General features: G+C 56.2%; 1 protein-coding gene across 2 annotated transcripts in view; it reads left to right on the top strand.

The window, feature by feature from the left end:
• The window catches only part of CRYBG2 (crystallin beta-gamma domain containing 2), a 28,980-nt gene that overhangs the window by 5,254 nt on the left and 8,521 nt on the right, over nt 1-15,205 (top strand). For both annotated transcript variants that reach the window (XM_087858313.1, XM_045782551.2), the window contains 13 exons: nt 4,620-7,290; nt 7,729-7,776; nt 7,859-7,971; nt 8,135-8,264; nt 10,128-10,267; nt 11,085-11,211; nt 11,455-11,490; nt 11,834-11,970; nt 12,132-12,258; nt 12,542-12,681; nt 12,778-12,904; nt 13,137-13,169; nt 13,265-13,377. In XM_087858313.1, coding sequence (XP_087714439.1) covers nt 4,620-7,290; nt 7,729-7,776; nt 7,859-7,971; nt 8,135-8,264; nt 10,128-10,267; nt 11,085-11,211; nt 11,455-11,490; nt 11,834-11,970; nt 12,132-12,258; nt 12,542-12,681; nt 12,778-12,904; nt 13,137-13,169; nt 13,265-13,377 — 3,942 coding nt within the window. The remainder of the gene's footprint in view (nt 1-4,619; nt 7,291-7,728; nt 7,777-7,858; nt 7,972-8,134; nt 8,265-10,127; nt 10,268-11,084; nt 11,212-11,454; nt 11,491-11,833; nt 11,971-12,131; nt 12,259-12,541; nt 12,682-12,777; nt 12,905-13,136; nt 13,170-13,264; nt 13,378-15,205) is intronic.

A 15,205-nucleotide genomic window follows, 5' to 3' on the forward strand; every position in this document is an offset into this window, starting at 1 on the left:
CATTCAGCCCCCTGAGCATGAACTGCCTCTGCCATCCGGGGCCCGCGCAGCTCTGCCCTCCTCTCCCTCCCCTCACCCACAGGCTCCCTCCGGGAACTACTGCTGTTCTTCTCCTCTGTCCACCTGTGGTAGCTTGTCGTGGACGGGATGGGGGAGAGTCACCCTCTCCTGAGCAATCCCCACCACAGACCGAGCCTGGGAATAGGTGTCCAGCCAAAGTGCTGCGTGTCCTGGGACAAGTTGCTTAGCCTCTCTGGGCATTGAGTTGTGGAGTAGGTCGCTGGAGGTGAGGAAGGAGGAGGTGATCACCGGACATGCTTTGAACTCCAGGGAGCTGGGCCGCCCAAATAGCAGGGATGCTCGTTACTAACGCCTCAGTCGCAGCAGTAATTGTCCCTTCTGGCTCTGGGGTGGCGACCACGGAGCAGGCGCGGGTTCCCAAGCCTTGGTTTTTATTTGTGTTGAAATGGCTCTCCTGAATCTGCCTGGTAGGCCTAGAGGTGGACGGGTGGGTCCCCTAAAACTCACTGAGGAGGGGGTGATATCTCTAGGGCCACCAGGAAGGGGCACTAGGGCTCAAACAGAGCTCTGAAAAGTTCCTAATAATGATGGTGGTGGCTGTTATTTATGGCTTTTTGTTTTAAGGTTTTATTTATTTATTTGATGGGGGGGGCACAAGCAGGGGGAGCTGCAGGCAGAGGGAGAGGGAGAAGCAGGGTCCCTGCTGAGTAGGGAGCCCGACGCAACACAGGACTCGATCCCAGGACCCTGGGATCATGACCGAGCCGGAGGCAGATGCTTAACTGACAGCCACCCAGGAGTCCCATGGCTTTTTTTCTAAGCATAATTCTTTTTATTTTTAAATTTTTATTGTTTTAAAAGATTTATTTATTTTATTTTATTTATTTTTTATTTTTTTAATGATTTTATTTATTTATGTGACAGGGACAGCCAGCAGAGAGGGAACACAAGCAGGGGGAGTGGGAGAGGAAGAAGCAGGCTCATAGCGGAGAAGCCCGATGTGGGGCTCGATCCCGTAACGCCGGGATCACGCCCCGAGCGGAAGGCAGACGCCCAACGACTGTGCTACCCAGGCGCCCCAGATTTATTTATTTTAGAGAGAGAGAGAGAGCTCATGCACACGCTTGCATGGGAGGGAGGGGCAGAGGGCGAGGGAGAGAGAGAATCTCAGCAGACTCCCCACAGAGCTTGATCCCATGACCCTGAGATCACGACCTGAGCCGAAACCAAGAGTCAGGCGCTTAGCCAACTATACCACCCAGGTGCCCCCTACACATAATTCTTTTAAATCCTCAGAAAGCCTCATGAGGCAGGACACATCTTGCTGACCGGCCCCATTGCAGCAGGGAAACTAAGGCTTAGGGAGGTCACATCCCTTGCCCAAAGTCAACTAGAAAGTGCAGGGGTCGGAACTTGAACCTGGATGCCTGTGCTCTAACCACTGCTTTCTCCTGCCTCTCCCAGAGGCCTTGCTGGCCCTGTGCCGCCCATGGAGGGTTGAGTGGGTGCTCTGCAGGGTTTTCAGTGACCCCGTGGGGGGGCATTTGGCAGCATCAGGAATGCCTAGGCCCCTGGGCAGGAGTCAGGATACCTCGTCCTGTGGCACGGAAGAGGGAGAGGTGGAACCCAGGCTGGCTCAGAGACCTGCTGGGGGGGGGGGCGGGGGGGGGGACAGGTGGGAGAGAAGGGCTGCAGAGAGAGGGAAGGTGGGCGGAGGAGGCAGGCATTGGAGAGAAGGAAGAAGCAGCAAGTTTAGCTGAGGGGACTCAGGCACTACCTGCCACTCCCTGGCTATTTGGGGACGAGGTAGCTAATGACAGACTCTGGCTGGAGGCTAGGGGCTCACTTACAGAGGCCGGAAGCGGATCTCCAGGGCCGTCACCCTTCTTTGACCCCTTTCTGGGGGAAGCATTCCCTGGGTCAGGATTGGCCGATGTTGGGGGGGGTTGGGGAGGTGGGACCCAGTCGGGGCTGCACGTGGGGCTGGGTAAGATAGGTGTGCATTCACGTGTGTGTCTGCGTTCAAGTGCAGGCAGATTTCAAGAGGAGGAGGAGAGCTGTGAGTGGACTGTGTGTATTGTGAACATGTGTTCACAGGGGCGTGTGTCACTGTGTCTGTGTGTGTGTGTGTGCGTGTGACTCATGTGTCCGCTGTGTCTCTGAGTGTGTGTAACTCTCTGTGTCTGACCGTGTCTGTCTGTGTAAGTGTGTGTGTCTGGTTTTGTGCCCGTGTGACTCGGTGGGTCTGTGCTGGTGTCTGGGTGTCGGTGTGTGCTGTGTGACGCAGCATGTGTTTGTGGGCCTGTGGGCCTGTGGACTGGTTTGGCCTAGTTTGGGGGTGACTCACAGGTAAGCGGGGAGAACCCAGGACTTGTTGGGTTAGATCAGGCTCTTTCCCACACTCCCCCCGCCCCCTCCTCAGCCTCTCCCTTTCCCAGCCCCACACACCTTGTTTGGAGGTCGTAGTCACCCTGCCAACGGACCCATTTCTGGTCCGGGGCCCTGAAGAAGAGAGGGCTCTGGGGATGAGGACTTCTGCTAGCCTCAGAGAGGCACCCTGGGTCATTGGGGTGTGTCTTCAGAGCGAGGACGTAAGGGGGCAGCTATGGGCAGGCAGATTCCAGCATAGTTTGAAGAACATTCTAGCAGTCATGACTATCCATGGATAGGTCAGGTCAACGTCAGATGGTGACCTCTGTATCCCTAGAAGTGTGCAAGCAGAAGCCGATGACCACATGTTTATGGAATGAGTGACTGTCAGGGGTGTTGTTCAGGGGCTGGGCTGGCTTGAGAAAGGCATGGAATTTCAATTGCTGGGAGGTCATTTACAGTGTCTGATCTGATGACCAGTGGCTTCCTTTGAAGCTGTTCTCTTGTTGCTTTGCCAAAACCAATGGGACCTTCCAAATGCCGTTCCTGTTTTTGTGTCCAGTTCTTTGGACCCCTGGACTCCTAGGATACCACCTTTGGGTGAACCAAACCAGGGTCCAGCACATCACCTAATACAATTAGCACTGAATGAATGAATCAATCAATCAATCAATCAATCAATGGATGACTTAGAACCCAGGCTCTGCCACTTCATGCCCCCGGGGGCAGGGAATTTCAGTGAAATCCTGGTTATTATTATTGCAGAAAATAAAGAGGAGACTCAGTGAGGGGCTCAGTGAGAGGGTGAAGCTCCCTGGCAGGGATCCCAGCAAGCAGGACAAAGTTTTGTTGGAAGAAAAGGGGCTCCTTAGTGAGGATGGGAGGGGGTCGCGGCCTCAGGCAAAAGGCTCTGATCTAGGGCCTCAGGTGTCTCCTTGTGTCCTGCTCTCAGGAATTCTGGTCTGGGGAAAGGTTTGGGATTCATGTCAGCCCCCTACCTTCCCCATACGCGAGGCTTTTCCAGGGCCACTCAGACCCTGTCATAGCTCCCATGGTTCCGGAGTCAAGTCAGGCTTCCCCGGGCCTCAGCCCCTTTCATCTGTGTTCCTCATAAAACCTGAGTCACGGCTGGGGCCACAGAGCAGGATCAAAGTTCTGGGTTCCACCAGCGTCTCAGGAGAGAAGACAGAGATGGGGGAGGGGAGCCGGGGGCAGGGGTGCATTTCTGGCCTTAACTGCCCTTATAATGGCCTGGGGGCTGCCTCTTGGAGAGGCGTGGCCCTGAAGACAGGCTGGCCCTGGGGCTGAGGACGAACAGCCTGACCTCTTGGGTCCTTGGGATCTGAGAATAGGATTGTCCTGTTCGGCACAGCCTGGACGTTGGAGTAGGGGCTGGGTGGTCCCTCCAGGACTACTGTGACCCCCTTTAAAAGTAAACCTCCAAACCATAGAATCTTGGTTCACCGGATAATTACATTAGGGAGTTTAGTATGGTGGTCAAGTGCCTAGGGTTGGGGTTCAAGTCTTGCCTCTGCCACCGTGTGATTCTGGGCAAGTTTCTTAATCTCTCTGAGCCTTTTTTGTCCTCATCTGCAAAATGGGAATATTTGTTTATAATTGATTCTTTGAGGTATCAAATACATGGGATTCTTCTGAAGAGTCAGAAGGACAATAAACATAAAGCAGTTAGCAAGGTGCCTGGCCCATGAAGCTTGAAGGGGAGAAGTGGCTGGCCCAGGGTCATCCAGCTAGTAAGCGAGAGGGTCAGGGGGAGCTCAGCTTTGTCAGAGGCCACAGCCCATCTTTCCTTCCCTTCCCTTATCATGGTCAGGAATGGGGTCAGAACAGTTGCCTGGTTTTCTAGTTTCTGGCTTCTGGAGAACTAGACCCAGGGCTCCTTGGGCAGAGTTATAGCCCCACCCATAGACCAGTTGAGTCCGACCCATATGCTTTTTTGCTCTCTCCCTTCTCTCTCTTTCCAGGCTCAGGCCTCAGCTTCACCCCCTTGAAGGACCCTGGCATTGGGGATCATCTGAAAGTGGGGAGATGGTGGGAGAGCTGGGAGTATCACGCCCATTTTACAGATGAAGAAACAAAGGTCCAAAAAGTCAAATGAGTTGCCTGGGGTGACCGAGCCTGAGCTTGGCAGGGGTCGTTACTCTGTACGGCCGAGAGCCACCCTCACCACCCCCTGACCCTGTCTCTCTTCTTCCTGGCACCATCTGCAGGGAGCTGGAGGACAGCGAGCCAAAGACACCTCAAGACAGGTTGCGAGGGCCCAACATGGAGGAGGCAGCTGGGCCCCCGGCTCAGGCTGAGGCCTCAGTGGTGAGCGCCATGCTGAGGCGACGGCTCCCTGCCCAGGAAGAGATGAGACACCGTTTTCACAAGGTGTCCCTGGTGTCGGGGGCGCACACAGAAGCCCCCCGGGAGCAGATGTTCCAGTACAGCCACTGTCGAGAGGAAGTCAATGGCTTTGCAACACGGGAAGAAACGACTATAAATTACCAGGGACCCCAGGATGGGACCGGCTCCAAGAGCTTCCAGAGCCATGGGCCCATCTTTTCCAAGAAGTACACACTGCTCCCCAAGGAGAAGAGGCCAGTGGGAAGGCTGAAGGAGGCCATAGACCAGGGTGATGGCAGCCCCCCAGAGCCCAGGACTGAGCCAACACACCCGGGAGCCATGGCCAGGACTGAGATTTTGGTGCCGCTGTCTGGGCCCCGTGAGCCAAGCCCCCACCCCGGTGTAAGTCTCATCAGTGGGAGCCCCCGGAGCCTCGAGGAACGTCGGGTGACACGCACTGTGCAGACCACCGTGATGGTGGGAGGGCACGTGGAGCGACGGGTGAACAGCTCTGTGACCGTGGGGCCGGTGCTGCCGGGCGAGGCCCTGCCGAGGGGCCGCAATGTTGTTCGTGCCATACGGGCGGTGGTGGTGAGCCCCCAGCCTGAGGGCTCACCGACCCGCAGTCAAGCCCGGGAGCTGCTGAGGAGCCTCGTACCTGCCGAGCGTAGCCCGGCCGCCAGCCGGCTTCCCAGGCCCCTGGCTCTTGTGCCAAGGAGTCCAGGTCTGGGCGGCACAGGGGGCGCGGCCTCGGGACAGCTGCCTGAGACAGGATCGGCAGAGCCGAAGGACAGAGTGGCCCTGGTACCTGCAGGCATCCCCGAGGTTACTCACCCACCTCAGAACCGAGATGTCCCTGCATCTCACCCAGACCGAGACCAGAGCCGAGCCCCGGACGCCAGAGCCCATGAGGTCCTAAGGGTGCAGGGAGCCTCCAGCCCCAGCCAGCCCCCTCTCCAGATTTCCCAGGGCCATGCACTGTCACCCTCTTCTCCCAGATGCCAGACGCCTACCCCCTCCCTGGACACAGTCCGCCCCCCAGCGCAACCTGCAGTGCCCACTCACCCCAGGACCCAGCTCACTGTCAAGCACAGGGGGTCCCAGGCGCTGCCCTCTGTAGAAGGGGAAGGGCTCACAGATCCGTCTGCTGCCACTGTCCTGCCCAAGGTGAAGAGCGAGGTGGTGGACACGGTCCCTGGACAGCCTCTTGCTCCATCCCCTACAAGAAGGAAGGCTGTCCCCAGCTCGGGAGGGCTTTCTGCTCCATCCTCCCTGAGAAAGAAGTTTGTTCAGGACTCTGAAAATGTCCCTGTCTTCTCCCCCACCCAGGAAGAGATTGTGCAGGGTCCTGGTGTCCATGCTGACCCATCCCCCACCCAGGAAGAGGTTGTGCAGGGTCCTGGTGTCCATGCTGACCCGTCTCCCACCCAGGAAGAGGTTGTGCAGGGTCCTGGTGCTCCTGCGGACCCATGCCCCAAGCCAACCAAGGTTGTCCAGGCCCCAGAAGGCAGCCCCCGCACCCAAAAAGAGGCTGTCCACAGTACTAACGGCGGCCTTGCTTCTTTTCTCAGCAAGGACGAGGCTGTTGGAGGCCTGACTGCCTCCGCTATCCCGACCCCCCAGAAGGATGAGGTTGTTGAGGGCTCTGAAGTAAGCCCCATCTCCTCTCCCGCCCAAAAGGAGATTGTCCAGGGTCCTGGTGCTCCAGCTGCCCCCTGTTCCACCCAGAAAGGGATTGTCCAGGATGCTGCTGCTCTCCCTGCCCTCTCCTCAGGGGGCAAAGCGTCCCCCAGCCCAGGAGGCCCTCCTGCCCCAGCGCTGATGGGATCAGAGGCCAGCCTGGAGTCCCAGCTTGTCCCTGACGCCGCCGAGGGCGAGACGCTCCCAGAGACATCCAGGGAGGAGGAGGTGGCCCTGGCTGCTGACCTGGAGATTTTCCTGGATACCCTGCGGAGCATGGAGCCCCCCGAGATCCTCCGCACTCACCGGCTGCCGCGAGCCCCCCGCTCCTCCTACCTGGCCATGTACGCTACGCTGCCCGCCATCGAGGAGGACCAGCCCGGACCATGGGTGCTGGGCCCCAGCCCCCGGGCGGCGCCCATGCTAGAAGGGAAAGAGGAGGAGGAAGAGGAGGAGGAAGAACTAGAGAACCCCTACCTAAGCGACGATGAGAAGCTCCAGCGCAGGCAGGAGAAAGCCGGGCCCAGCCCCTCCTGGGACTCTCGCCCTGCAAGGCCCCCCCAGGTCTCTTGTTCTCCTCTGGAGATGATGAAGAAACATGTAGCAGATGCCAAGGGCCCTCACCCAGAGCTGGGGCCAGAGTGGCAAGCAGGGAGCAGGCCCGCTTCCCGTCTTGGAGGCAGCCTTCTCTTCGGTGGTCTGGTGCCCGCCACGCAGGAGGCCCCCACCTCAGAACCCCTGGGCACAAAACTATCTGCTCTGCCACCCCACGTGACACCAGGGCTCAGGAAGGTGCCAGGACAGCTGCCCCTGCTCTGCAGCGAAAGGCCATTGTCAGAGAAGCCTGCTTGTGCCCGGCCCCCGGAGGGGTGGGTGAGTGAGGCCTTGGATGAGCAAGGGAGGGTGCCTGGCCTCACCTGGGGCAGGGTTTGGATGGCAGGAGGACTGTGGCACTGGGAAGAGAGTCTCAAGAAGCCAGAGGCTTGGGTCTGATGTCTAGTTCAGTGTGATCTTATACAAGCTACATCTTTCTGGGCCTCAGTTTCCCTAGTCACACAGCAGAAGCCTTGCACTGTGGAGCCCGAAGGGCTTAGTGGCTCTGATCTCTTGGAAGCTGGGGAGGGGGAGGGATAGGCACCCACCCCCTGGGATGGGGTGATGAGGTCCCTGGAGGTTGGTGACATCCTCTGTGGACCAACTCTTTGGGAGTGGGGCCCATAGGGAGCATGTGGGGACCTTGGAATGACAGATTGTGGGGAGGCAGTAAGGAGGCCACACCGTAAGCCTTTTTATCACCTCCCTGCCTGCCAGAGCCCAGCACTGAAGATCCAGGGCAAGCTGAACAACAGGCCTGGAAAGGTAAGGGGGGAAGGCTGTGGGGGGCAGCAGGAGGCAGGGATCTGGGGACAGGGCCAGAGGATTCTCTCTGTGTCTTCTCCAGATGACCCTCTTCTCAGAGCCTGGCTGCCGAGGCGGGAGCAGGGAGGTCTGGGAAGACACTGCCGACACCTCCGGCTGGGCCCGCGTGGCCTCCGTAAGGGTGGTTCGAGGCTGGTGAGTGCGGACTGCCAGGGCGAGGCGGGGGGCTGCTTGTGGACCTGGGGGATGCCAGGGCAGTGAGATGTGCCAAGGCCCACCTGGCAGAAACCCCCTCAGCCACCCTGCTTTGTGGCTACATCCTCTCCCCACCAGTGACCCTGGGTCTCTGTGCCCCCAGCTGGGTGCTCTATGAAGAGCCAGAGTTCCAGGGCCGGAAGCTGTTCGTGCCTGAAGGAGATATGGATTTAGGAGCCTCGGGGACCGCGTGGAGCACCCAAGGCATTGGCTCCCTGCGGCGGGTCGTCCGGGTGAGTGGCTGGGAGTGGGCACCAGATGTTGGCCCGTCTCCCCCAGGCCCCAGGCCCTGAGGACAGGGACAGCCTCAGGTGCCTGGAGTTGGAATGGCCGGGAGAGCTCATGTGGGCGAGGAACCTGAAGGGGGCTTACTATGGACTCACCTATGGATTCCTGACCTCAGAGCCCCAGCTGGGGAAGAAAGTTCCGGGGTGCTCTGCCTGGCTTGGGGAGGCAGGGGGCAGACAGAGGCCAAGCCCCAGCTTGGGAGAGCAGCCTGGGGAAATTTGAGCTGGACTTGGAGAAGGGTTCAGTTAGAGCCACAGAAACGGGTGGGAGGCGCTGTGGGTGCCAGCCCACCCCCCTGGGCCCAGGGTCTCAGGCCCACAGTCAGACCCAGGGCGCTCTGGATGTTTGTTCACTTGCTCACAGATGCTGGTTAATGTCTGCTGTGTGCCAGGCACCGTGCCAGGCAGCAAGCAGGCGGGGGAGACCTGCTCTCTGCCCTGCAGGACTCATGGTCAAGCTAGGGTAGGAGGGTGGGACTTGAAGCAGGAAAGCCATCTAATCAGATTAGGGGTTTATAAACGTCCCTCTGGCTGCCAGGAGGAGAAGTCCAGGACACAGGAAGACCAGGCAGGGCTGTGACTTCGAGGTGAGGGGCACTCTGAATGTGGAGGGAGAGGTCTGTGCTTTGAAAAAGCAGTATTATAGTTCCGTGTCTGCAAAGTAGGAAAAAACAATACTGTTTTTGTAACACAGATTTACAAGCTACCAGAATTAAGCTTGACAAAACCGTCTCGGCCAATAGGGAGACACACAAGAGAAAGCACTGACTCTAAAAGCAGGGCCTATCAGACTTTTTTTTTTTTTTTTAATTCAAGTACGAATAACTCCAAGACAGAGCTGTTGCAATCCTCCCGGTAAGAGGGCGAGAGCTGACGAGTCTTAACCAGGGCAGTGGCCCAGCTATGCAAAGGAGGGAATGGTTTTGAAAGCCTCTCCAGAAACACACAATGTTTGTGGACAATTTATTGTGAGCTTCTCACAATAAAATCATCTTCATGTAGGAGGTAATGAGGTAGAAGAGAAAAAACGAGAGCTTTGAAGTCAGGGGGACCTAGTTTCATTTCATTCATTCAGCATGGATTGGGCGCCTAGTGTGTTCCAGGCATGTGGGAGGTGCTGCTTGCAACAGGGAACAAAAACTACATTGCTCTGTTCCTTGCCCTGCTACATGCAGGCTTTGTGCCCTCGGGCAGGCCGCCTAACTTCGCTGAGCCTCACTTTCCTAGCCTGTGAATGGAGTCAGGACGCCCGTTGGGAGGGCCAGCTGAGAAGGAGTAGGACATGCCCTCACCATGGTGCCTTGCCCTCACAAGATGCTTCATAAGCGTTTGCCGACGGAGCGAGGGAATGAAATGGTCTCAGCGGGAAAGAAACACCAGAATGCAGAGGATCTGCTGCTCCCTGCGATAAGATGCAGGTAGAAGCCAGTCTGGACTAGGGCAGGAATTGTTCACCAAGGAAGAGTCAAAGTTAGACCTCAGGAAACAGCTGTCCATCCTGTCTGTCTCTGGGTTGGAAATTAGGCACCCCAGAGGCAAGGCGAAGGGCATGGCACTTGGCAGTCTCCCACTGGGAACTTTGGTCACAGGTACCAAAGGTCCAGAGGGCTTTGGTCTCAGGCTTGGCTGGCCCACCTTGCAGAGAACACCGCAGTCACCCTCCTGGCTTCTGTGGAGATGGCCACAAAGGTCTCCCAGAAGCGCCCTGGAGCCCTGGCTGGACAGACTTGGGGAAGCAGGTAGGGGCGGGGTGCTGGGTAGTCTCGGACGGGGGCTGTTTACACTCCCTTTTCCACGTCTCTCCTGCAGGGCTACATGACCCCAGAGATCATCTTGTACTCTGAGGAGGGCCTCAAGGGGGAGCAAGTGAAGCTGACCGACGCCTTGGAGGACTCCCAGGGCCAGGAGAGGCCCCTGCAGGTGGCGTCTGCCACTGTCTCTGCAGGACTGTGAGTGTGGGCAATTCTGGAATCCCTCCATTTAACATTCATTGTGCTGGCTGCCGGGGACACAGAGGGGGGTGGACACAACTCCTGCCCTCGAGAAGTGCTTAGTCTACTGGAGGGGACAGGCAAGGAAGAAGGCAGCGGCCATCAGAGTCATGGGATGCAAGAGCACGGAAAAGCACCAAACCAGTCTGAGGTCAGAGAAGCCTTCCTGGAGGAGGAGACATCTCAGCTGGGATGAGTTGGCTGCAGAAGATTCCCAGCATAATGAGATTCTTCGAGGGACTTTCCATGTTTTGTTCACTACTCTCTCCCTGATTCCTGAAGCAGGGGCAGGCACAGGGTAGATGCCCCTAAATATTTGTTAATTGAATGGGGAAGAGTATATCTAGCAGAGGGAACAGCACCCACAAAGGCCCAGAGGTGAGAGATCTAAACCTCGAAAGCTCAGTCTGGCCCAAGAAAGCAGCAGATGGGGAGATGTGAGGCTCAGGAGTCCGGCAGGGGGACAGATCCAGAGTCCTCTGTGCAGCTGGGCTATATTGTGGGGCTAACGGGGAGCTACTGAGGGCTCCTAAGCAGGTATGTGTGCAGGAAAGAACTCTCCAGCTGTGTGAAATTAGAGAGCACCAGCCCAGAGGAAGAGGGAAGGATGGTGGCTACTGCAAGAGATTATGGGGGTCTGAAATATCCTCCAGTGTCGTCTTGATGGGGGCCCCTTCCCCTAAATCATCTTCTCCCCTCTAAACCTTCCCCATCCACCAATCTGTGTCCCTGGGTATCTGGTATACAGCTGCCTCTCTCCCTCCCCCCCCTCCAGGTGGCTGCTGTACCCCAAACCCTTCTTTGAAGACACTCCCTGCATCCTAGAGCCTGGAGAGTACCCCACCTCAGAGGCCTGGGGTGCATCAGAGCCCAGCGTGGGCTCCTTGAAGCCCATGAGACTGGTAAGGGGCAACTGGTCACAAGTTACCTTGTCCTGTAGGTTGGAGGGAAGAGGCAGGGCCTGGGGGGCTCCTGCTGAGAATGGGATGGAGGAGAGGGGGAATTAGCTCAAGGGCTGGGGCAGAGGGAAGACAGGGGGTTGGCCTTTTTACGGGTCTCAGGATCAAGTAAATCCTGGGTTACCAGCCCCATCTGTCTTCTTCCTCTACCTCTGGGCCGGTGTCTCAGCTCTGTCCCCTCTGCAGGGCTGCCCAAGCGTGGAGAAGCCAGGGGAGCCCAAGGTAAGGGTCTGGGCTGCAGGGTCCAAGAGGGCCTTTGGGTGGGGTGTGTATATGCATGTGGCTATCATAGCCTGGACCAGAAGACTGGAGAGGAGAGTGCTGGGGAACAGAAGCTGGGTCTGGAAGGGTGGAATCCTATGGGCTCACTGGGAACTGGCTTTTGATGTGTGAGGAGCAGGTCAAAGGTCAGAGAAGACACAGGAGTTACCTAAGAGAATGGAGCTCAGTGAGAAGTGGGAGGACTGAGCTCTGGGCTCACGCTGGGCAGGGCCTCCCAGGGCTGGCTGGGTGTGTTGCAGTCCAGATGTCTCCCCACCAAATTCACACTACCCCTTTCCCCCAGGTTGTGGTTTATGAGTCCACAGGCTTTCAGGGCCAGAGCTGGGAAGTGAGCAGAGACATCTACGACCTTCAGCAGCCAGAGGACAGCCAGAGCCCCCACATGGCCTCTGTGGGGTCCCTGCGAGTTCTTGGGGGCTGGTGAGGACTCAGAACCCTTCCTCCTACTTCATCCTCTCCTCTGGCCTCTACCCTCAGGACTGGGGAATGGCCCCGGGCTGCCTAGGGGTGGGGGCAGCTGTCTTACACATCCATGGGCCTTCCGTGACCAAGTCTGTTTGTCCACCTCCGCCTTCCCCCAGCTGGGTGGGCTACCAGAAGGCAGGCTTCCGGGGCCACCAGTATCTGCTGGAGGAGGGGGAGTATGCTGACTGGTCACACTGGGGAGGCTATGACGAGGCGCTGACTTCCCTGCGAGTCATCCGGACGGTAAGCAAGGGCCATTGGGCCATCCCTCTGCCTGTGGCCCCAGCCAGACGCCCCCTCCCCCAGTACAATCTGTTCAGAGAAGAGTTGGTGCCCTCTTTCCTAGTTCGCCGGAGTACCTGGAAGTGTTCCCTGAGGTCTAGCCTCTTGCCTTCCTGCTGCTCTTTCCCAGGCCACACTGATCGCCTCACTCCAAAGTCCCCTGGTGGGCTGTATCCCCGGGGTCTGGGAACTCCGAGGGTTTCCGTGGGTGGGCAGGAGAGACCTGACTATCCCTGGGACCCAGGACTTTGGGGACCCGGCCGTGGTGCTGTTTGAGGCCATGGACTTCGAGGGGCATGGCGTGGAGGTGAGAGAGGCACTGCCGGACGTGGAGCTGGCGCGACACGGCCCCCACACGCAGGCCATCCACGTGCTCAGCGGCGTGTGAGTGACCCCGGCTCCGGGAGCGGGGCGGGCCAGGAGCGGTTCCAGCCCAGGAGCCGGCTTCGCCCCGCTGACCGCGCCCCGCCCTCCCTGCAGGTGGGTGGCCTATCAGAAGGTGGGCTTCTCCGGGGAGCAGTACGTGCTGGAGAAGGGCGTGTACCGCAACTGCGACGACTGGGGCGCTGGGAACAGCGCCCTCGCCTCGCTGCAGCCGGTCCTGCAGGTGCGCGCCAGCCGCGGGGGTCGGGGCCCTGGGACCCAGGCTTGGAACCTGGAAGGTGCCCGCCGCTGCGGGGGCGAGACTGGCAGGCGCGGGCTGGGAGCGCGGGGGCGGGGCCTCTGGGAAGGGGCGGAGCTAACACGGGCCTGAGCTACCTGAGAGCTCAGGGTCGAGGAAACTGAGGCTAGCGGCTGGTACCCTCCTTAAGTCTCGAAACTTTGGGCCCTCCCTTCAGGTCGGCGAGCACAATCTGCACTTCGTCTCAAAGGTAAGGAGATGGTGGGGGGCCTGTCTCCTCTTCCCCATTCTCTCTGTCCCCCTCCATCGCCCTGCATTCTCAGCTCTTCCTGTCTCTACCTGCAGATTCAGCTTTTCTCCGGCCCCGATTTCCTGGGCGACCACATCTCCTTCGAGGATGATCAGACCTCCCTGCCCGCCTCCTTCCAGGTCCAGTCTTGCCGTGTCCACGGGGGCAGGTGAGGACGTGGGGGAAGGGAGAAGCGGGGCGCACCTGCCCCGAGCGCTTAACTCAGCTTGGAAATCCAGGCTGGAGGAAGGTCTTTCTTTGAAATGATTTTTCCTTCGGCTTCCTTGAGATTAGCTATTCTGTCCCGAATCATTCAATCTTAAAACAAACGAAGCAAAATAAAGTTTTAATGGAAAACGTAAATCTTGTAGATAGTATAGGATAAAGAACCCCAATCTTGTTTCATCTATCTCGCTGCCTTTTTTTTTTTTTTAGTGCAGCATTTAAAATCCCTGACCCAACATAAAATTTTACAGGTAAATACTTAAATATATATCTCTAATAAGAAAGGACCCTCCCCAACCCACATAACCACAATTTATTATCACATCTAATAAAATTAACAGTAGTTTGTTAATATTACCTAATACCCAGTCCATGTTCAGATTTCTCTTATTGTCTTAAAAAGATGCCTTTGTGAAATTGATTTGTTTTTCTCAGGATCCAAACAAGGTCCACACATTGCTTTTGGTCAATTTGGTCTTTAATTTATAGCAGTTCCCCTCCTCTCTTTTTGTTTTATACCATTTATTTGTTTAAAGAAACCCAATAGGGGTGCCTGGGTGGCCCATTTGGTTAAGCCACGGACTCTTGGTTTTGGCTCAGGTCACAATCTCAGGGTGGTGAGATGGAGCCCTGGGAGCCCGGTGTCTGGCTCCACACTGGGAGTGGAGACTGCTTGAGATTCTCTCTCTCTCTCTCTCTTTTTTTAAAGATTTTATTTATTTATTTGACAGAGATAGAGACAGCCAGCGAGAGAGGGAACACAAGCAGGGGGAGTGGGAGAGGAAGAAGCAGGCTCATAGCGGAGGAGCCTGATGTGGGGCTCGATCCCTTAATGCCAGGATCACGCCCTGAGCTGAAGGCAGACGCTTAACGACTGTGCCACCCAGGCGCCCCGAGAGATTCTCTCTCTTCCTCTCCTGCACCCCCCACCTTTTCTAAAGGAAAGGAAGGAAGGAAGAGAACCAATAACTTGCCCTCTAAGTTTCCCATCTTCTGAATTTGCCTTTTTGATTCCTTCTGGTGCCTTTTTTTCCCCCTTTGTGTCCCATTTTCCTGTAAACTGGTAGATCTGGAGCCTTGATGAGATTCAGGGTGTTTTGTTCAGTTAGCAAAGAGACTATATAGGTCTTACTATAGGTAGAAGTAAGGTCTTACTTCTTACTACATTACTTCAGGCACGTGCCTGGTTGTCCCACTTTTCATGATATCAAGATCCCTACATTATAAGATTTGCCATTTAAAAAAAAAAAAAGATTTACCATTTACCTCTCACCTAGCATCCAGTGATGATAATTGCCTAGACTCACTATTTCTTTAGAGGTTACAAAATGATGATTTTAAGATTTTTTGGTATTCCTTCTATGTATGTTAGCTGGGGTACTTCTGTAAAGAAGAGCTTTCCCATTTCAATTATTTGTTTCCCTGAAATAGTTTATACAAAAAAGGCAGTTTGATCTTTTCCCAAGGATCAGTTTCTCTTGGTCAATTTTCAGAATAATTTCTGAATTGGTGCCCTGGCAACCTCCAGAGCTGACTAGTGAAATATTTTTGTAAGTATTGTTACGAACTCATGGATTTATATGTAGTTGAAATGCTTCTGTCTATTGGAGTTACTGTTCTTTTGTGTGCTCTAATCATTCTGTCTTTGGCAAATGGGAGCCCCTTCAAATTGTCTACTTTTGATGCAACTCCAATAGGTTTTTTACAATTTCCTTGTTTTCCTGGTACAATAAGATGCTCCAGGATCATTTTGTTCATTTTTGCCCTAAACT

The sequence above is a fragment of the Ursus americanus genome, chromosome 33 (genome assembly GCF_024610735.1).
Source record: "Ursus americanus isolate L20-20 chromosome 33, mUrsAme1.1.p, whole genome shotgun sequence".
Taxonomy (NCBI): Eukaryota; Metazoa; Chordata; class Mammalia; order Carnivora; family Ursidae; genus Ursus; species Ursus americanus.